This window comes from Oryzias latipes, chromosome 15, assembly GCF_053564925.1.
Source record: "Oryzias latipes strain Hd-rR chromosome 15, Olatipes_Hd-rR_3.1".
In the NCBI taxonomy this organism is placed as follows: domain Eukaryota; kingdom Metazoa; phylum Chordata; class Actinopteri; order Beloniformes; family Adrianichthyidae; genus Oryzias; species Oryzias latipes.
This window is the reverse complement of record NC_136251.1, coordinates 8,137,361-8,158,562: the sequence shown is the minus strand read 5'-3', so window position 1 is coordinate 8,158,562 and position 21,202 is coordinate 8,137,361. Positions and strand designations below refer to the sequence as shown.

General features: G+C 43.0%; 1 protein-coding gene across 2 annotated transcripts in view; it reads left to right on the top strand.

Moving 5' to 3' along the window:
• Window positions 1-4,737: 4,737 nt before the first annotated feature.
• The window catches only part of LOC144984062 (uncharacterized), a 55,978-nt gene continuing 39,513 nt past the window's right edge, over window positions 4,738-21,202 (top strand). For both annotated transcript variants that reach the window (XM_078931441.1, XM_078931440.1), the window contains exon 1: window positions 4,738-8,685. In XM_078931441.1, the coding sequence (XP_078787567.1) occupies window positions 4,792-8,334 (3,543 nt within the window). In that variant the 5' untranslated portion in view covers window positions 4,738-4,791 and the 3' untranslated portion in view covers window positions 8,335-8,685. The remainder of the gene's footprint in view (window positions 8,686-21,202) is intronic.

Below are 21,202 nucleotides of genomic sequence, written 5' to 3'. Positions count from 1 at the left end.
TAAAGATGAAAGCATGCACTAGTTTCTCCAGGTCCTGCTAAGACATCAGATCTTTAATCCTTGAGATATTTTTGAGATGATAATAGGCTGATTTTGTAACTGCCTTAATGTGTTTATCAAAATTTAGGTCTGTGTCTATCAATACACCCAAGTTTTTGGCCTGGTTGGTAGTTTTTAGTTGAATGGATTGAAGCTCTATAATGACATCCAACCTTTTTTCTTAAGCCCCAAAGACAATAACCTCAGTTTTGTTTTTATTTAGCTGAAGTAAATTATGGCACATCCAGTCATTAATTTCCTCAATGCATTTACCAAGAGCCTGTACAGGGCCTCTGTCGCCTGCTGTCAGTCTAATATATATCTGTGTGTCATCTTCATAACTATGGTAGCTAATGTTGTTGTTCTTTATCACTTGGGCCAGTGGGAGCATGTAGCACTGACATATTCCCACTGTCTGTATTCAAACGTATGTCATTAATCACTTTGATCAGGGCCGTTTCAATGCTGTGATTCTGTCTGAAGCCACTTCAGCAGTTGAAGTTTTCTCAGGAAAGCTTCGACGTTGTCAAACAAGTTGGAAATGAGCTTCCCATGGCCCTGCATCTTCACATTAAGATCACAAGGGAAGGTATTCAGATCAAATCACACAGCCATTGTGTGTCACTTAACTGTGTCACATCTTGGCCTTTTGACTCCATTAAAAAAGTGTGTTAGTGTGGCACCTCTGCTCAGTACGACGGATTATTAGGGCCACGGTGAGAAAGAAAATCGGGAGGATAATTTTTTTCTCTCTTAACTCAAGTCGAAATGGCGAGATTAAAGTTGAAATAAAGTTTTTCGAGAAAAAAGACGCAATGTTGTTTGAGAGAAGTAAAGCCGAGTTTTTAAGATTAATTCAGTCTGTCATGATGTGTTCGGAGAACAGACCCAAACGCTGGAATCCAAAAAGATACGTACAGATCTTGGTGAAAAGAGATTTATTTGTAAAGAGTTCGTGATGACTTCACCGGAGATTAGGCAAGACGTGGTTGAGCAGGTAAGTCTCTTTGTTTTTGAGCGGCGGATGTGGAAGTCGTAGCTTTGCTTTGTAGTGACTTAGGCTGGAATCTTGGCTCGGCTGGAGTCGTGGTTTGGCAGGAATCGTGACTTGGCAGGAGTCATGGCTTGTCAGGAGTAAAGAACCCAGGTCAGCAGTGGTGTATGGATCCTGCAGGCAGATCGAAAACTTGGATAAATAGCTAGTTACGATTGACCAGGAAATGCACCGTTGAGGGCAACGAACTGGCGATGAATTCTGGAAAGCAGCCACTGTAACGCTGATCAGCGGAGGTGGTTGCCTGGCTGTGACCTGGAGTGCGCAGTGCCTCACATGAACGCGCAGCACCTCACACATGAGCGCGCAGCAGCCTGCGTGCGCTCAGCACGGAGGACAATACACGTGCGCCGTTACCAGCTGAACTGAATGAACGCAATCAGCGCGGAAGCTGGGAACGCTTAAAACGGCGTTTCACCACTGCGTGTGTAAGAACTGAGCTGGATGACGGCAGTTTCCACGAACTTGGATGCTAAACTCAAACCACTGCGTGAGTGGGGCTTGGACTATAAAGGGCTACTGGTAAGCTCAATGCTGGACTTTAATATGTCACATTGTTGTATTGGATTAAAAGAAAAAATAATTAAATGTTGTAAAATGTCCTACAAATGTTTGTCTTGAAATTATACATATTTGCTAACCTGGAAAAAGATAATTATTGGTAAAATAATCTACTTAAGTTGAGATAAATTGTATTTAAGTTTCCTACAATTTAAACTGAGTTGTTGGTTTAATTTTCTTGGTTACAAATTGTTGGTTTTGATTTAATCTTAATTTACTTACCTGGTTTACCTTATGTTTGATTTAAATATGCTGAGCAGTTTATTGATTAAAGGTTTTGTTTTGATTGTTTAAAGGTTTTTCACCTATCCCCACTACTTCCTACTTCCTACTTCCTATTTTCAACAATGTTCAATAACTTCCAACTACTACCACCTACTGCCAACTACTGTTGCTAATAAAAGACTTGGAAAGAGTGAAATCCTTGGTCCAGTCCTGTCCCTTTGCAAGTGTGGGAGCACGCAGTTTACAAATACACTTGACAGTGAAAAACCAAGTGCAACAGTGAAAACCCAAGTGCAACAGTGAAAACCCAAGTGCATCAGTGTGAATCACGTGCAACATTGAAGACTCCACATAAAGCCCACCACCAAGAGGGAGGGAGAAGACTCCACAAGGGGGCCTGGAGACTTACCTGCCGTCCATCCAACAGCTAAAGAAAGAGCAGCATGGCAGAGTCAAAAACACTCGAGGAATTAAAAGTGGAGCGGACCACAGCAAAAAGACTTTTTTCCCGCTTGACCAATAACATTGTGAGGACCCACATGGAGATGTCTGTGGAGGAGCTACAGGAAAACTTCAAAATGCTTTCAATGGAGGGCTCCAGAGTCATGGAGGCAAACGAAGACGTGAAAGCCGCATATCTGGAACAGCGCAACGCAACAGAGGGCGCACCAGGGCTGAGTGATCTACAAAGAGCCGACATAGAAAAGACGGAGAAAGAATGTGAGCAAAGATTAAAAGAAGTTAAGCTCCTGGTTCGAGAGACATTGTGGGCCTCGTATGGGGAAAAAGAACTGTTGCTGGCGCTTCAAGTTGCAGAGGCAGAGTGTGAGAATGTCTCTTCCACTCAGCCAGACACGCCACTGGGGGCATATGATTTTATGCTCACCAACCTTGAGAAGCTGGTGTACAAGGTCAAAAAAGAGCATCAGATCTGGAATCGCTGGGCGCCACCTGCCGAGCAAAGAGACTTTGATCGCCGCCTTAGAGAGCTAGAGTTATGCCTGCCCAAGTTGGTGTCAAGGAAGGCTGCCTTCATTAAAGCAGCAAGCATCAAAGAGGACACTGAACGTCACCCTGTTACAGCCCACAGCAGTGTAGCAGCTATAAAGCTCAAAGCCACAGCTCTACCAAAGTTTACCGGCATTCAACGTGACTATTACAGATGGAAGAGAGAATGGGAGGCTCTGCAGAAGCAAGGGGAACCAACCGGGTCCAGAGAAGTCCGGAAGTTTCAACTGCTCGTTAGTCTCGAAGAGAAGGTGGCCAAAGATCTACGTCTGTCAACTTACGCAACAGCAGATGAGATCTTCAGAGTCCTCGAGAACCGGTATGGGAACCAGACTGCCATTGCACTAAAGATCATTGAAGAGCTACAAGCCATTCCACCTGTCAGGGGAAACAACCCGAGAAGAGTTGTGGAGCTGATCCAAGCTGTTGAAAAAGCGCTCTACGATCTGAGTCAACTAGACAGTGCAGAGGCCTTAAAGAACCCTCTAGTCACAAAGTCCATAGAAAGCAAGCTGCCAGAAAATCTGAAGAAAGATTGGTTGACCTATGCTGCGGACCAGAAGAATTTTGTGAACCACCAGAATCGCTTTGATAAGTTGCTTGGATTCCTGCATTCCCAAGAAGCAATTTATGAACAATTAGAGCAACTGAGGGACATCGACCCTGCCAAAGAGAAGACAAAGGTTGCAGTAAAATACGCTAGAACAAAGACCACAAAGTCTACTAGTGAAGCAGGCTGCACAATCTGCGGAGACACAAGACACAAGAAAAAGCTTTACGTCTGCAGAAAATTTAGGACCTCAAAGCTGTCAGAGAAAAGAGACGCAGTGCAGCAGCTCGGCGCCTGCAGGAGATGCCTTGAAGTTCATAATGGCGAACCCTGCAGAAAATCCACTTACCTGTGTGGCAACCCAGAGTGCAAAGACCAACACCACTATCTTCTGTGTCCATTATCCAGAGACTATTCCCAGAGGTCATCAAAGTCCACGCCAGTGAGAGCAGAAGGAAAGAAATTCACTGAGGTCCAAGAAGCATTCTTCTCCAAACTTTCACCTGAGCTGGCCCAGCAGTGTTGAGACGCTTTCTGCAACGTCATGTCTCGTGCATACAACTCTGCTGCAGCTGAGAGGGGCCTTCTGGAGGAGCATGGCTTACACGAGTATCCAGTCATCTTGATGCTCCTCAATGTCACTGCCAACGATGGACAGAGAGTTGGGACTCTCATTGATCTGGCTTCTGACACAAATTATATAACGCATCAAGCTGCAAGCAAGCTGAACCTTCAGAGTGAGAACGTCACATTAGTGGTCCATGGCGTTGGAGGAATGAAGGTGTCCGTTGCAACAAAGCGTTACCTCCTCAAAATACGTGTGAGCACTCCAAGAGGGACTCTCAAGTCACATCAACTCATCTGCTATGGACTTGATGAAATTGCAGAAGTTCATAGACATGTTTCAGCTAACAAGCTAAAGAGGATCTTCCCAGATGTTGCCTTCAAAGACCTCGTGAGACCCAAAGAGATCCAGCTACTGATTAGCCACAAAGAAGGTCAGCTCGTACCTCAGAAAGTTCGCCCAATCAGTGATCTGGTGCTCTGGGATGGCCCACTAGGCAAGACGGTCGGAGGCACGCACCCGAACCTCTTTGAGGAAGTTACTGTAACAGCTCATACGTCAAAGACTCACTTTGCAAGATCCATGAGAACTGCGGCTGTTAAGTACAATGAACTTACTTCTAAAGAGTCAGTTTCCCGTCAGTACACTAACCAACCTGAGGTCCAGTCCAATACAGCCACCAGCAGCAAAGAGTTCCTAAAGTGGTGGAAATGGGAGATTATTGGAGCTGCCTGTGAGCCAAAATGTGGAGGTTGCCGCTGCGGGAACTGCCAGCCTGGAGGAAAAGAAATGACACTCGCTGAAGAAAGAGAAATGGAGATCATAAGAAATGGCCTGACTTATGTGACCGGAGATGAACACAGCCCTGAACCACACTGGCACGCAAAGTATCTGTGGACCGCAGAGCTGGAATCTCTGCCCAACAACAGAAGAGCAGTAGAAGCAACTTTCCTCAGGAAAGAAAAACAACTGTCGAAAGAACCTGAGTGGAAGACAGCCTACACCTCACAAGTTCACGAAATGATCGTTCGTAAAGCTGCAGTGAAGCTGTCCAAAAACTTTCTACAGAGCTGGACTGGGCCAGTGTGGTATGTCAGCCACTTAATTGCACCAAACCCACACTCTGTCTCCACCCCAGTGAGATTGGTGTGGAACAGCAGTCAGAAGTACAGAGGTCTCAGCCTGAACGACATGCTGATCAAAGGTCCAGATGTCCTGAATCCAACAAGAGCCGTCCTGCTGAGGTTTCGTGCTGGGGTCTTTGCTGCGCTTGGTGACATCCGTAAGATGTACAACTCTGTCTGGTTGGAGGAGAGAGAGGTCCATCTGCATCGATTTCTCTGGCGTGACACGGAAGAGTCTGAGATAGAGGACTATGCTATCACCAGGGTAAACATCGGAGATAAACCTGCCGGTTGCATCGCCCAGGTTGCCATGCGAGAGACTGCCAACCTACCTCCATTCAGTCACCTAAAAGAGGAAAGACGTGTACTTGAAGAAGATGCATATGTGGATGACATCTTAACTTGTCACAACAACCTTGACCATCTAAACCTCCTCACGTCTAACATCGAACGCATCCTGAGAGCAGGCGGGTTCTACATGAAGCCTTGGGTCTATTCAGGTCAAAGTGGGAGGAAGCCCAGAGATGAGAAGACAGAGCACCCAGAGGTTATGATCCTGCCAAACCAGCTCACCGAAGATGACAACAAAGCCCTTGGCCTAGGCTACACAATAGACGACGACAAACTCCATGTTATGGCTGCAGTAAACTTCTCTAAAAAGAAGAAAAAGATGCGCCTCGGCCAAGACCTGCTTAAGGAAGAAGTAAGAACCCAAACTCCAGATCCGCTGACAAGAAGACAACTGCTGAGCCAAGTCTCTGGACTATATGACCCCCTTGGACTTGTGACTCCTGCAAAACAAAAAGGGGCCATTCTTGTCAGGAGAGCCTTTCAGGAAGCAAAAGCAAAGTACTCTTTAGAAGAAGACACCTGGGATGCTGCCTTATCCAAAGAACTCAGAGAAGACGCCATAAAACTGCTCGAAGAATATGCTGTCCTGAGCCAACTTCGATTCACTCGCTCCCTGACTCCATTAGATCCATGCGCACAACCAACTGGCATTACCTTTTCAGATGGCAGCGAACACGCATATGGTGCTGTGATGTACCTTCGTTGGAGCTGCAGGGATGGTGTCGTCGTGAGACTGGTCGAGTCCAAAGCCAAGCTGACCCCTCTTGACCACAAAGGTGATCCTGTTAAAGCAGAGATATGTGGAGCAGTCTTTGCAGCTCGACTGAAGAACTATTTCCAGAGACACTGCAGAATTGACGTCAAGGAGTGGTTTCATCTTGTTGACAGTCAGACAGTCCTGGGCGCCATTCAGCGTGAGAGTTATGGTTACCAGACCTTCTTCGCGAATCGAGTAGGTGAGATCCAGAGCAGCACGAACGTTGACGACTGGTGGTGGATTCCAGGACAAACAAATATCGCGGACATCATCACCAGAGGGGCCAGTCCTGAACTTTTGACTGAGGACTCTGAGTGGCAGTCGGGTCCAAAGTTTCTTAAACTCCCTACAGATGAGTGGCCGAAGAAATCCGCCAGAGACGTTGCTGCACAAGCCAGAGACAATGTCGCTAAAATCCAGAAAAATACTTTTACAGCAATAATTACCAAGACTCACCTGAAAGACCATAATCTAGTCAAAGACTCCAGAAGACCACCTGCAGGAACAACAATCAAAGAGCTGGTAGACGAAAGGCGCTTCAGTGATCTGAGGAAACTGGTCAAGACCATTGCATTCATCTGGAGAGCAGCAAAAAAGTTTTTACATGTCAAGACCAAAGATAAAGAAAAGTGGGAGGCAGTACAGTCATCGGGTGTCATCACAGTCTTTGAAAGAGAAGATGCATTCAGAGACCTCTGCCTGGCGGCACAACAGGGCGTGAACTTTCAAAGTACCACAACAGACAGGCTCGTTGTCTACAGAGACCAGTCAACTGGACTTTTAGTGTGTGGTGGCAGAATCCAGACCTTCAAAGAGGACCTAAAAGCTGTTCCCCTTCTACCATTCCAAGCCTGGATCTCTACCCTCTTAGCCAGAGAAGCTCATGGAGAGGGGCATGAAGGAGTGGCTGGAACCCTACTGAGAATGAGGAGGAAGGCATGGGTCATCAAGGGAAGAATTCCCGCCCAAAAGGTCGTAATCAAGTGCATCTTCTGCAAAAAGGCCAAAGCGAGAACCTGTCGGCAAATCATGGGGGACTTACCTGAGGAAAGATCAAGTCCTGCTGCACCATTTCAGTTTACATCCGTTGACCTGTTTGGACCATACCATGTAAAGGATGATATAAAGAGGCGAGTGACCATGAAAGTATGGGGCGTCGTTTTCTGCTGTATGTCCAGTCGAGCCATCCACGTTGAACTAGCAAATACGCTATCAACAGAGAGCTTCCTGCTTGCCTACCAGAGGTTCACTGCCGTCCGAGGCCACCCCCGAAAAATCTGGTCTGACCCAGGCACAAACTTTATAGGAGCAAAACCTATACTAAAGGACATGTATAGTTTCCTGAGAGAGCAAAACGAAGCATCACTAGAAGAATATGCCACCAGAAATGGAACCCACTGGACATGGAAGATCCACCCTGCTGATTCACCTCACAGAAATGGGGCTGCTGAAGCTGCTGTTAGAGTCACCAAAAGAGCTCTGTTGAGTCTTCGCAAGGTAGAAGGCCTTACTTTCAGCGAGTTCCTAACAACACTTCAGCTAGCTGCCAACCTAACCAACGAAAGACCCATTGATGCCAAAATCCAGAGTCAAGAGGAACGCATAGAGTCCATCAGTCCAAACACCTTGCTGCTTGGTAGAGCCTCATCGAGTGGAGACTTCAAGTCATTCGATTACACCACCTACCCTCTGAAGAGACTAAAGGAAATTCAAAGCCAAGTCAACTACTTCTGGAAGTCCTGGAGCCAACTGGCCGGTCCCAATCTATTCGTTCGCAGTAAGTGGCATACTGCTGAAAGGAACGTTGCCGTTGGAGATGTCGTTTGGCTCTGTGACCAGAACGCATTACGAGGTCAGTTCAAGCTTGCAAGAGTGGTTGGTGTGAATACTGACGAGAGAGGTGTTGTTCGAGATGTCTATGTAAAGGTCTCCCCAAGTTATGGTGCTTTCAGTGTGGTGAGGTCTCCAAAGCCAGTACCTGTCGCTGGAGATTCTGAATCCTCAAAGAGCTGTCAGAGTACCATCCTGCGTCGAGACGTCCGACGCCTCGTTGTCCTCTTGCCAGTGGAGGAGCAAGTTCAGAGAGACCAGCTCGCCTGAGGAGGTATGATCTTTCAGGACAGTGCCACAAGATCGAGTGGGAGGTGTCACGCTGATCAGCGGAGGTGGTTGCCTGGCTGTGACCTGGAGTGCGCAGTGCCTCACATGAACGCGCAGCACCTCACACATGAGCGCGCAGCAGCCTGCGTGCGCTCAGCACGGAGGACAATACACGCGCGCCGTTACCAGCTGAACTGAATGAACGCAATCAGCGCGGAAGCTGGGAACGCTTAAAACGGCGTTTCACCACTGCGTGTGTAAGAACTGAGCTGGATGACGGCAGTTTCCACGAACTTGGATGCTAAACTCAAACCACTGCGTGAGTGGGGCTTGGACTATAAAGGGCTACTGGTAAGCTCAATGCTGGACCTTAATATGTCAAATTGTTGTATTGGATTAAAAGAAAAAATAATTAAATGTTGTAAAATGTCCTACAAATGTTTGTCTTGAAATTATACATATTTGCTAACCTGGAAAAAGATAATTATTGGTAAAATAATCTACTTAAGTTGAGATAAATTGTATTTAAGTTTCCTACAATTTAAACTGAGTTGTTGGTTTAATTTTCTTGGTTACAAATTGTTGGTTTTGATTTAATCTTAATTTACTTACCTGGTTTACCTTATGTTTGATTTAAATATGCTGAGCAGTTTATTGATTAAAGGTTTTGTTTTGATTGTTTAAAGGTTTTTCACCTATCCCCACTACTTTCTACTTCCTACTTCCTACTTCCTATTTTCAACAATGTTCAATAACTTCCAACTACTACCACCTACTGCCAACTACTGTTGCTAATAAAAGACTTGGAAAGAGTGAAATCCTTGGTCCAGTCCTGTCCCTTTGCAAGTGTGGGAGCACGCAGTTTACAAATACACTTGACAGCCACCTTAAATATTGGTGCAGGGGATGGGCAAATATGACCAATAGAGAGTGCTTCTTGAATATATTTTTCCATCGCCTCTTTTTCAGAAGCAGATAGGTTAAATAATCTGCCCTTAGGTAAACTGGCTCCTGCGAGAAGGTCGATGGCACAGTCATAGGGTCTGTGGGGAGGTAAAGAATTAGCCTTAGCTTTACTGAAAACGGTTTGGAGATCATGATAACAGGCAGGAACATTGGATAAGTCTACCTCCTCCTGGTGAACGGACGGGGCTACGATGGAGGGAATGGCGGACTGGAGACAATTAGGCATGCAGAAAAAACTCCATTTGACAATATGATTTCGGGCCCAATTGAACTGTGGGTTATGTAATTTTAACTAGGGGAAACCTAGAAAAATGGGAGTTTGAGAGGTATTAGTGATATAAAACTGAACGTGTTCATGGTGATTACCGGAGGTGATGAGTTGGATGGGTCTGGTGCGGTGAGTTATCCGGGACAGATGTTGGCCTCCTAGTCCAGCAGCTTCGAGAAGGTTGTCCAATAGTTCAGTGAGAATAGATAGTTGCAAGACCAGATCATGATCTATGAAACTCTGCTCAGCCCCTGAGTCCACCAGTGCTTGAAATTCATGAAATTCAGTCTGTAATTGTACTTTGACGGGTAGGAATAAAAAGTTCATCTGAGACGGGTTTATGTTGTTACCCCCCCGCGACCTGTCGTTTAGCGGGGGGTTCTGCAGTTTAAACGCAAGCGGCATTGCGATACAAAATGGTCCGTCTTCCCACAGTAGAAGCAAGCCAACTCATCCCATCTTTTTTGACGTTCCTCCGGGCTGAGTTTGGAGTGTCCAATTTGCATAGGTTCCTCCAAAACTTTCCGAGATGAATCCTGTACACCAATGGAGGAGAGAGGGGACATAACACAATAAATATGAATGAAAATAGTCTGTTAGCATTAGAACATTGGAGATGCCAGAAAGTGCTCCACCTCAGACGGAAGAATCACTTCTGCAGAGATCCTGCAAGCCATCCATCAATAAATAAAACATTAATAAATCGTAAATAAAGACTCTGCTTTACTTCTCTCGACTTTGATCTCGCCATTTCAAGGAAGTGAGGAAAAAAAAGAAAGAAATTATCCTCCTGAATTTTTTTTCTCACCGTGGCCCTAAAACTCTGTCGTAGCTCATCCACCTAATGGCAGTGAAGTAAAGGGGTCAGCAAAATCTGCCTCCGATTTCTCCAAAAATGTTTTTATTTGGCGGTGATTTAGAGCTCTGGACTTCAGGAAATTAACTGTCTTCACAATGATACCCATGACATGTTTTATTTCAGGATTTTGAGCACCAAGGGCTTCTTGGTCTAGTATACAATGATAGGTTTCTCACCACCGCTCTTGACCACTTTCTCAGAGAGTAGTGATGCGGCACCTGTCTTTCTTGCGATCATTGCCGAAGCTCCATCTGTTGTAACACCAACGATAGTCTGCTTCATTTTGTATGCATCCACACTGTGACACACAGCCTTACAAATATCTATTCCTTCACTTCAATCTTTTATATTTTGCATATTTAGCAGCTCTGGAAAAACAATGTCAGCTACTTTCAGTATATATTCTTTTACAAACTCCCTTTCACTGCAGGGCTTGCTACGCTGGGCCATTTCTAAAGCCACAACATAGCTAGCTTCTGTCACAGCTTCACTGGACTTAGCCATGTTTTGTAAACATTATCTGCTGTGCAGCATAGCCTCGCTGTAGTTGTTGTAGCTCATGCTCCTCGTCTGCAAATTTGTCATAGTTTAATAGTAGATTATTGAATTCTTTGAGCATTGCATTTACTTACTTGCTTGCAAATCAGGCACATGACTTTGTCCAGCCCCTGAGCTACAACAAAGTTAGTATTTGTCCACTTGGCTTGAAAGCGCCTTTTCTCCTCGCCAACACGGTTTTTTAATCAAAAGTACCAGCTCTGGCTCTCTCTCCGAATCCCACTCATCCTCCCACTCTGACCTCATTTTTACTGCAGTCATCTCGGTCTGTCCTTACTCAGCAGAACCAGTTAAATTTGGGCAGGTCTCCCTGGGGGGCGCCGTGGCCCATGCCTGGGGTCGGGGTGGGGCAAGGCTCAGAACTCCTGGGTGGTGGTTTGTCCGTCTGGGGTTGGGGGTGCTCTCCAGGGGTGGTGCCCCATGTTGGGCCCTCCCGGCGCGGTGGTGGGGGAGGCTACTCTTCTGGATGGGCTAGAGCCTGCACTCCCTGTCCCCCTTTGCCTCCCCACTCTCTGGCTTTGGGGGCCCCTGTGGCGGTCCTGCTGGCCCTGGCCTGGGTGGCAGATGTGATTGCCCGGCGGGCGGTTGTTCTCTATCTGCTATACCGTGCAGGTGTTGGGGGGTTCTGGCTGCCGCTGCTGCTATGGCGGGGGCCTTGGTGTGGGGATGACTGGGCACTCTCCTTCCTTCTTTTTACATTCCATCATCCACCTTAGAAGAAGAATATAAACAATCACTCGAGCACATGTGTTGGCTCACCTTTGCACAAATACTTTGCGTGATTGAATGAAATATTTCACACTAGTTGATTTGAATGCATAAGTATGTGTGTGTGTATCGTGTACATGTTGACATGTTTATACGTGTAAATTTATGGAGCCAACAGGTATGTAACATTTGAGTGGGTGTGTTGACAGGCCCCACCCCTTCTAGATTAATAACCGTAATGATTATAGACATAGAGCAACTTGTTGCTTAATGCTGCTTTGGGGTTTTATCCCCCCCCCCTTCTATAACTCTCTATCTCTCTCTCTAACTCTATATCTCTAACATCCCTCTCTCTTCTTCCCTCCTTTCCTTTTCCATCAGGTCCAACACAAAAATGTTCCACATATGATTAAGATGAATAGAGTTTGGCCCAGATTAAAAAAGGGGTTTATTCAGACATACCTCTGGTAATTCAGAAGAGTTTTAAAAGTAAAATTATCCAACACAAGAGGCCTTCAGCTCTCACAAGTTAAAAAAAAAGAAAATGTTGTCTGCCCTACATTTGTGAAATTATTACACTGTACCATTGAAACCTGGCTGTAAAACCCCATTTCCCTCCAGTTGTCACCAGAAACCACGAAAGAAAGGAAACATTTCCAAGCAATGTACAGCTAGTTTAATAATCAGGATTTATTGAGGGTCACAAAAATTCTGGTGACCCACAGGCCACACTTTGAGAACCCCTGCTCTAGCCTGTATATCGCTCAGCCTGCTGCACTAGCTCAGGTGCACTTTGAACCCACTTAATGAGGTGACGCTCCAAGTCCCAAGACTTAGTCTGTTTCCCCGGATAAGGCTGTCAGTGGACCAAGCCTTGACTGCCACCCAATCACACAGCATCACGCATGAATAATGAGTTACCTTTGCATTTATCAGTGCAATAACATTTTGACTCATCATACTGCTTACTACTCACAAAGTCGGTCTCCTGTTTGTTTGACCTCCAGGAAAGTAGGGAAGAACTCCTTATAGTTTGTGTGTTGCAGCAGCAATAAATCCACAAGCCACAAACATTTACCACCCTTTCTTTTCCTTCAAAGAGCATGCAGCTAGAAGAGATAACTGTCATTTATACTACATAGCATGTAGAGAACAAGATGGATTTCAGCTCATGGTGGGGGTTTCCACTCTAACTAAAATCCTTTCAGAATACAAAGTAAATTCCAAATGTGTTTTACAAAAATATCACCTGAAACAAAAAACAATATGTTTCCGTTAAAGACCATCTAAAGAACAGATGTGACATGCTTATGGAATACCTATGGTCTCTGATTTCTCATTTATTTAAAATGTCAAATATGCATTTTTCACAAAAATATTGAGATTTTTTTTACAAGCATAGTTTATAAAAAACTGCATCTCATCCAGGCTTGTACTGTGGAGTTACCTGTTTCTGAATGTTTAAAAAAGTGTTTACATTTTTATTCAAGCTAAGTACTCACTTGTGCACTTATTGGAAGAGGTCACTGTGCTTGCTCCTTGTGAGCTTGATCACTAAACTAAACAGGCTCATCACCAAGAAGCATCTCAATGATCAAGCTCTTCACAACCTAAATAATTGTACTGAACTTTTTCTCCTACAGAAAGCCTTAGATCAGCCGAAACGCCTGTTTATTTAAATCCAGGTTAAAGATCCATCTGTTCACAGCTGCAATTGATGAGTTTGCATTTAAAGGTTCACATCCACACTGTTTATGTTTAATTTAAATTTACATCTTTTCAATGATCACTCGTAATATTTTGTCTCTTTTAATGTTTTATGTAAAGAATTGGCCTTGTACATGTGCTACATAAATGAACTTGCCTTGTCTACAGAATGCAGGCTTCTTCCTAACCCTCAGAGTTCCTCTCCTGTAATACCAGATCCCAGTTTTAGGATTCAATCTGGTCTGCTATTAAAGCTTAGGTTCGTATGCCATTGGGACTGTGGATCAAAAAAAACACACCCATGTACTATTTCTGATTTTCACACAAGTGTTATTATTTTTCAGTATTTGACAACTTCTACTGCTGAACTGTAACTGATAAGAGTCAAAAATAAGAAACTGAGTTCCACATGTTTTTCCTATTATTTCCCAATATTTATATGATAGTCTGATTTCAATTAAATACGACTAATTATGTTCACGATTTCTCCCATGTGAATTGGAGAATAGTGTATACGTTTAACCCTTGAGAACCTTTAGAAAATAAGTTGCCTTTTTTCTACGTTTTAACTTTGTCTTTTTTGTAAACCATAAAAAAAAGGAAATGTATGAAACATTTGTTTTTGCATCTGAGGAAAAAAAGACAATCTTTTTTTAATGCCACAAACACGCCAACGTTTTAACACATCATCCAAAACATTCTTATTTCAGCACTCTGCAAATGAAATATCAATCTAAGTTTGAAAATGATGTTTCATGGCTTCATCAATTGCAGGTTCTTGCAGCGTCTGAGACTCAGCTGCTCACTCAGAGCCCATAATACACATGTACAGCCCTATTTTAAGGAGTAATCTTTCAGAGGCAATTGACCCTATCCGGCAAGCCGCCACATCCCATGCCACCCGGTAACAGCGTTCCCAGGCTTCTCATAGGCTACAGCGCCAGATGGATAACGATGACGGATAGTTTATTTACTGAGCTAAAACAAGGTTGTGGAAAGATGGGGGGGGGGGGACAAAGAATTAAACGCAACAAAAAACAACCTTTTTTCAAGCAGGGTGGTGGTGGTGACTTTGGATTATTTATTGTACTGTGGTATTTGTGTAGCTTTGTGTTCATATTACCTAGTCAAATGATCCTTTCTTTCTCAGGCTTCTTTTTGGAATTGTTTATATCAAGTCATCTTAAAAATAATTAACTCATGAATAATTGCTTATTTTTAATATATTTAATTTCATCCTCTAATTTCTTTTACAAAAAAGCACAGTACACAAATCTGTATTAATGTAGAAACAGCTATGTTTTTCTACGGCATCTATTTGAAGGTATTGTAAACTTTTTTAAGGATATTCTAGCCATGTTATAAAGATGTTTCCTCCGTCACTCGAGACTCTATAAGTAAATTGTTTTCTTCATAGGAAACAAGAACATTCTTTAAGAAATGATGTCTGCTTTGTTTTTAGAGATTGGCCCTGTTTAAGACCCCATATTCGTTCCCAAATTTGAAATAGACCCAGTATGATATTACTAAATGTTACAGTTCCTCAAATGACCACTGTAGTCATAAGCGAGCAAATTTCTATCAACCTCCACATTAAAAGTCCAACCTAACACTCAAAAAACAAGGTATGCACAGCTTGTTGACAAAAATTGACAATTTTTTGGTTTTTATGGATTTATTTTCGAACTAGGATAAATGTAGATTGGGCTGATTTCATTAGAAATTTGTTCAATGCAAGAGATGCAATGCAATTTGATTGTCAATGGGTGAATCCATAGACATGTTCTTGTTGCATTTTTCTGATAATGGGAGACACCTATAGAGAAAGTTTAGCTTAAACTGCATTTCTGAGTATTTCTTTGTTTAAATCATTGTAAATCAGGGGCAGAAAAATTAAGGCTGTTCAAGAAAACAAGGGGATTTGCAAGCTTCCTGCTCTGCTCCATTCTGAAGCATCCACTTGTAAACGACTAGATCTATCTTTGTTTTCCTCGTCTGAGCTGGCATCTGGATCAAAACTGTACAACTGGATAGCTCCAATATTGCTTGCCCTTTTAGTTGCAACTGTAATGTTTGGATGGAGGTCTTAGTTGGTTGAGGTAGGCTAGCAGGAGAGCGTGTAAACAGAGAGCTCTCACCAGTGGGGAGGGGAAGGGGGACAGGCAAATTTCGAATGAACTCCTGCTGCTCTGCAGAAACTATGTCCTAGATAATGACAGTTTTTTTTATATTTTAGCTAATAACGGCATAATACAATAGATCAAAAGAGGATTAGAGTCTGTCTTTAACCACCTATGTTTTCAGAAGCTTGTTAAAGTAGGAAAAACAAAAAAAAAACTCAATATGCCTGACCTACTTTAAGCTTTTTTTGACATTCAGAATCCTCTAGGTAATGCCAGAGTCTATAAGTCTTGTGTATCGATGTCTTTGGCCCCAACCAAAGAGTAGCCAACCTGTGAAGCTACCCTCTCTAACCAAACATGCTTCTTCAGCGCAGATCTCTTGCTGATAAAAACATCAAAACGACCTTGTTCTTTGAGAGAGACAAGTGTTAATGCAAAATCACTTTAGGTGAAAGAACAAAGACAGACAAAGAAAAGCACACTGCTGTCCTGCTGAGCCCTAGGTACGAAATGAAAAACGTGATTACCCCTCACCAAAATGCACAAAGTCGCATGTCCCAGTGCAGGGGACCACAGATGACAAAGACGCTGCTAAAATGCGCTTATAGTCTGCTGAGAGTGATATGAAAGCTCCAGCATGTCAACCTATCTCTCACCTACACACACACACACACACACATCTGTGCTCTCATGCTAGCACACACCAGTCGGTGAGATTTAATTGGGTCCTTTCAGTTTACCACTGAGCTGGCGGCTCAAAGCAATTACAGACACAGACAGTCCCCGGCACACTGCTGAGGAGCGTCTGATTTTCAGACAGCCACACCTGAGGTGCACTTGTCATCTGTAACCTGCTTATTTTGTTGACAAGAACCGCTGTTGAGCTCTTGTTTTACAGGACCCTGTCTGCCTGTGTGTGTGTGTGTGTGTGTGTGTGTGTGGACTTCCATGTGTGTGGGAGGGACCTCCTTTCATAATCACTGGGAACGTCATTTGTTCCATCTTGTTGTACAGCTGCTGTGGGACGCTTGCATCTGTGTATGACAGTGAAAGGCCCTTTAAATGACCAATAAATGGCAGTGTGTTAAATCTGTCAAATTTAAGACTTCTGACAAAAGTGCAGGTGAAAACTGAAAGACTTTGGATTACAAAACTATTCTTTTTTTAAAAACAAAACATGAAAAACACGTGTTTTCGAGACAAACTTTTATCTTCTTTTCATTATTGCTGTTCTAGATTTCCAAAATATTCAAACAGGGCCATCTTTACTGACATCTTGTCATCAAAGTTATGGTTCTCTTGAGCATTTGTGTTGGAATTTGGTCCCTTTTCTTTAAGACAGATTTCTGAGTGCTGGAAAGTTGATCTTTAACATATTTTTAGCAATGCTCCAAATGTTCTTTATAATTGGAACACCTGGACAGCAGTTGGGCTCATTTGTTTGGAAAAAAATTATTGTTATAATGGCTAAAGTCTACAGTGTGAATTTGCGCTGCTGAAACACAAACAAGTCTTTTTCAACACTGGCATCATGAAGGGAGTACAATGCTCTTTTAAATTTTTAGTATTCAAATTTGATTTCAAATTGACTATATAGTTGGTGGCCATGGTGAAGAGGTAGACTGGTCAACCGCCTTGCCCGCCTATGTGTTGATGTGCCAGTGTTCACCAGCAGGGCCACTGTGTGTGTGCTTGAGTGAATGAGACTGTGACTGTAAAGCACTTTGGGTCTTTGAGGAAGGTAGAAGAGCGCTATAAAAGTATATGCCATTTACCATTTGTACTTACTGTACACCTTCCAATAGTTTATTTTTTAATTTAATTTTATTTTATTTGAAACGGTTTATTTTAAGCTATCAAATAAGAATAATACACACAAACAATACAATCATCAGTTATACATTCATACAATGACGAATCAAACTTAGGATAATTAGACATGTTAATAAATATTGCTTGAAAGGGAGTGGAAGGAAGCGAACTTATATAATCCCACGCTGTTCAATCGTAACCATTTTATTACATAATTTATCATTATCTGGTTTCTAACTTTGAGGTCAAGTTGTCTGCAGGTCAGAACTCTGCTGAAAATCAGGGTCACTTCCGACTGTTGGAGAAAGCGATGAATCCAGGCGTCATATATCTTGAAATTATATTTGGCTCTTTGATTTATTAGTGCATGTTGGTTCAGACGTCCGTGATCAAACACTTCTCAAAGTCTTTCATGGTGTTCACAACCAGAACCTTGGACTTGTCCGGTGGACCGAGTGGTTTGGCGCAAATCCTGCACCCTTTAACCCAAGTGTTCTCAATCAGCTTACGCTTCCTGAGAAGCCGTGTATGTTTGGCAATTTCAGCATTCCTTCTGGTCGTTCAGATAAGCAGCAGATCCCTTAAGATTCCTCCTTTGATACATCAGAGCTAGCTTGTGTTTTTGATTCACAAACCTGCTGAGGACCGCTGGTTTATCCGTCTCCTTTCTCCTGGGGAGCGGGTGGCAGGTCTCAATGGTATTTAGATCCAGGGAAATCCCTTTAGAAGTGAGAAATGATTCCACTTGGTGTTCTAAAGACTCTCCATCGCTCCCCGTTTCAGAAGAACTGCTAGCAATGCTAGCGCTATTAGCTTTAGCAATGCTAACTCCAGCTGCATTTGCCTTTGCCCGAGGTTTGATCGGTACTCAAGTGAGAATGACATTATTCATCCTTGCTTGTTGTTCCACATCGTCCAGTCTTTTCTCCAGAATGTCGACCCTGTCATCTTTTTGCTCGTTTTGACCCCGCAGCCTCTGGAACTCTTCCGTTAGCTCCATGAGAGGAGTTAGCTTAGCTGTCACTTGCTATATGAAAGGATACAACGTAGCTTGAATATAATCAATAATCTTTTTAAGGTTCGTAGTCGTGATTTTTCTTAGGTGTCATTGTCAGCTCTCTTTTTTGTGTGGAGAAAATCAACTTTTAAGTCACTTGAATATAGTTTTTTTTATGGTATGAACTCAAAGATGTGAAACATTTTCCACATACACAAAATAACCAGTTCTCTGAAATATTGTTCACAAATCTGTCTAAATCTGTGATAGTGAGCACTTCTCCTTTGCCAAGACAATCCATCCCACCTCACAGGTGTGCCATATCAAGATGCTGATTAAACAGTATGATTATTGCACAGGTGTGCCTTAGACTGGCCACAAGAAAAGGCCACTCTGAAATCTTCAGTTGTATCACACAACACAATGCCACACATGTCGCAAGTTTTGAGGGACCGTGCAATTGGCATGCTGATAGCAGGAATGACCACCAGAGCTGTAGCTAGGGAATTGAATGTCCATTTCTCCACTATAAGCCGTCTCCAAAGGCGTTTCCGAGAATTTGGCAGCACATCCAACCGGCCTCACAACGGCAGACCACGTGTAACCACACCAGCCCAAGACCTCCACATCAAGCATGTCCACCTCCAAGATCGTCTGAGACCAGCCACTCGGACAGCTGCTGAAACAATCGGTTTGCATAACCACAGAATTTCTGCACAAACTGTCAGAAACCGTCTCAGGGAAGCTCATCTGCATGCTCTTCGTCCTCATCAAGGTCTCGACCTCACTCCAGTTCGTCGTCGTAACCGACTTGAGTGGGCAAATGCTCACATGCGATGGCGTCTGGCACGTTGGAGAGGTGTTCTCTTCACGGATGAATCCCGGTTTACACTGTTCAGGGCAGATGGCCAAGTGCAGGGGACCACAGCGATCCTCATCAGGTTTGTGAATCGGACCAGTCCAAGGTTCTGGTTGTGAACACCATGAAGGACTTTGAGGACATAATCTGCATATATTTTGAAAAACTGATCTGCATTTGCCATGTTGATTTCTAAAAGTTATTTTTTACATAATAATTAAGTAATTCATCTTTGTCGTGTGCTTTATTGATACCTAAGGATTCTTAATTCTGTCTGATAAAAGCTAGGAACCGGATAATGATAAATCATGTAATAAAATGGTTACAGTAGAACAGGGGTGGGATTATATAAGTTCGCTTCCTTCCACTCCCTTTTAAGCAATATTTATTAAAATGTCTAATTATCCTAAGTTTGATTCGTCGTTGTAGGAATGTATAACTGATGATTGTATAGTTTTTGTGTATTATTTTTATTTGATTGCTTGAAATAAACCATTTTTAAATAAAAAATAAATAAAAAAACTCCCAGAGTCCATTTCTGGATGCCACACACCTAACTCTCCTTCATTCAATCAAACACAGCATAATTAAGCTCTCCACTGTGTGGAGCCGCCACCTGCCCAGACTCTCGCCTGGAATTTGACCATCCTGTCTCTCCTTTGATGATTTCATGCCTGTCATTGACTCCTGCCTGCCTCACCCTCATTTAGCTCTGTGGACTTTTAGCTGAGCTAATAAACCTGCTGCATTTGGATCCAGCTGTCTGCCTTTTCTTGTGGCACTGATGAACATTTCAGGATTTATTGAAATTATGTGACGATTGTATTATGATCTGATTAGCAAACATTTCCAATCTCTGATCAAATATCCTCTTTGCTTGTGTAAAGATCTCTTTGGGGGTTGGAGCCCTCTCAAAGGAGCCGAGCCACTATTAGAGACCGGCATGTAAAGGAAAGATCCCGTTAGACTCAGTTTTCTCAGACTGGCCACTATTTGAAAATATACGGTATGCACGCTCATACAATCAGAGATGGCATTTGAAAAAATGTCATTTGAGCTTGACTCATTATAGAAAACTGTTTCACTTAATACTGACCAATCTACGGTAAATGAGTCTTACACATTGTTTGATTTTTGATTAGTTTTATGTTGGATCTGTGTGGATGTGCAACACACCACATCCAGGACTCCGCTTAATTTAGCATCACCTTGAAAGGTGACTCCTCCACTAGTTTTGCAATTGATGTAATTCTGAAGTGGAGAAAAGCAGCTTTGAGCAAATATGCAAGACTTGTAAAGAAGACAGAAGTAAAGGGCTTATGCAATCAATGTAAATCAACTGATTTTGTCAGGGAGAAAAGGGGCTTTTCATATTGGTTTTGCACCGATATGCTACACATTACTAACACAAAGTTAATAAAGTGTCAGAATCAACGCCAGAATCAGCCGATTCACATGGATTGCATAAATGGTCAAAGAGTTACGGTATATTAAAGAGCATGTGTTATTTATGTGTCGCCAGCAGTTAACGATTTTGTGAAACAGACATTTCACAAAAATGGTTCTTCACATTAAAACATCTGAATTAAGCATGTTTAAACCATCTGGTAGTTTTTAAATAATGATTTTGAAAACAACATTTGAACAAGAATGACAACAATTTTATGTCAACCTGTTTCCATTTTTCTTAAAAACCAATGGATACAGTGGAAAATACCATCTGGTACGATTGGACAGCAATCCTGCTGTTGTTGTTTAAGGTTATCCTGGTGAGTTTGATCCAGACATGATCTTCTGCTTTGCTGTTTTTATGACAATTCTTTCTCTGTTTGATACATCATCCACAATAAACAAGAAGGAGCAGAGAAGATTGAAAAAGAGCCACATGACATGGCGCAATGACAACTGTCATGGCTCTACATTGGAAAGAGAATGGATGTGTTATGGAAAAGCAGAAACCTCTAAATCCAGTCATCATCAAAGAGAAGCAAGGCGAATGGGTGGGCTCAAT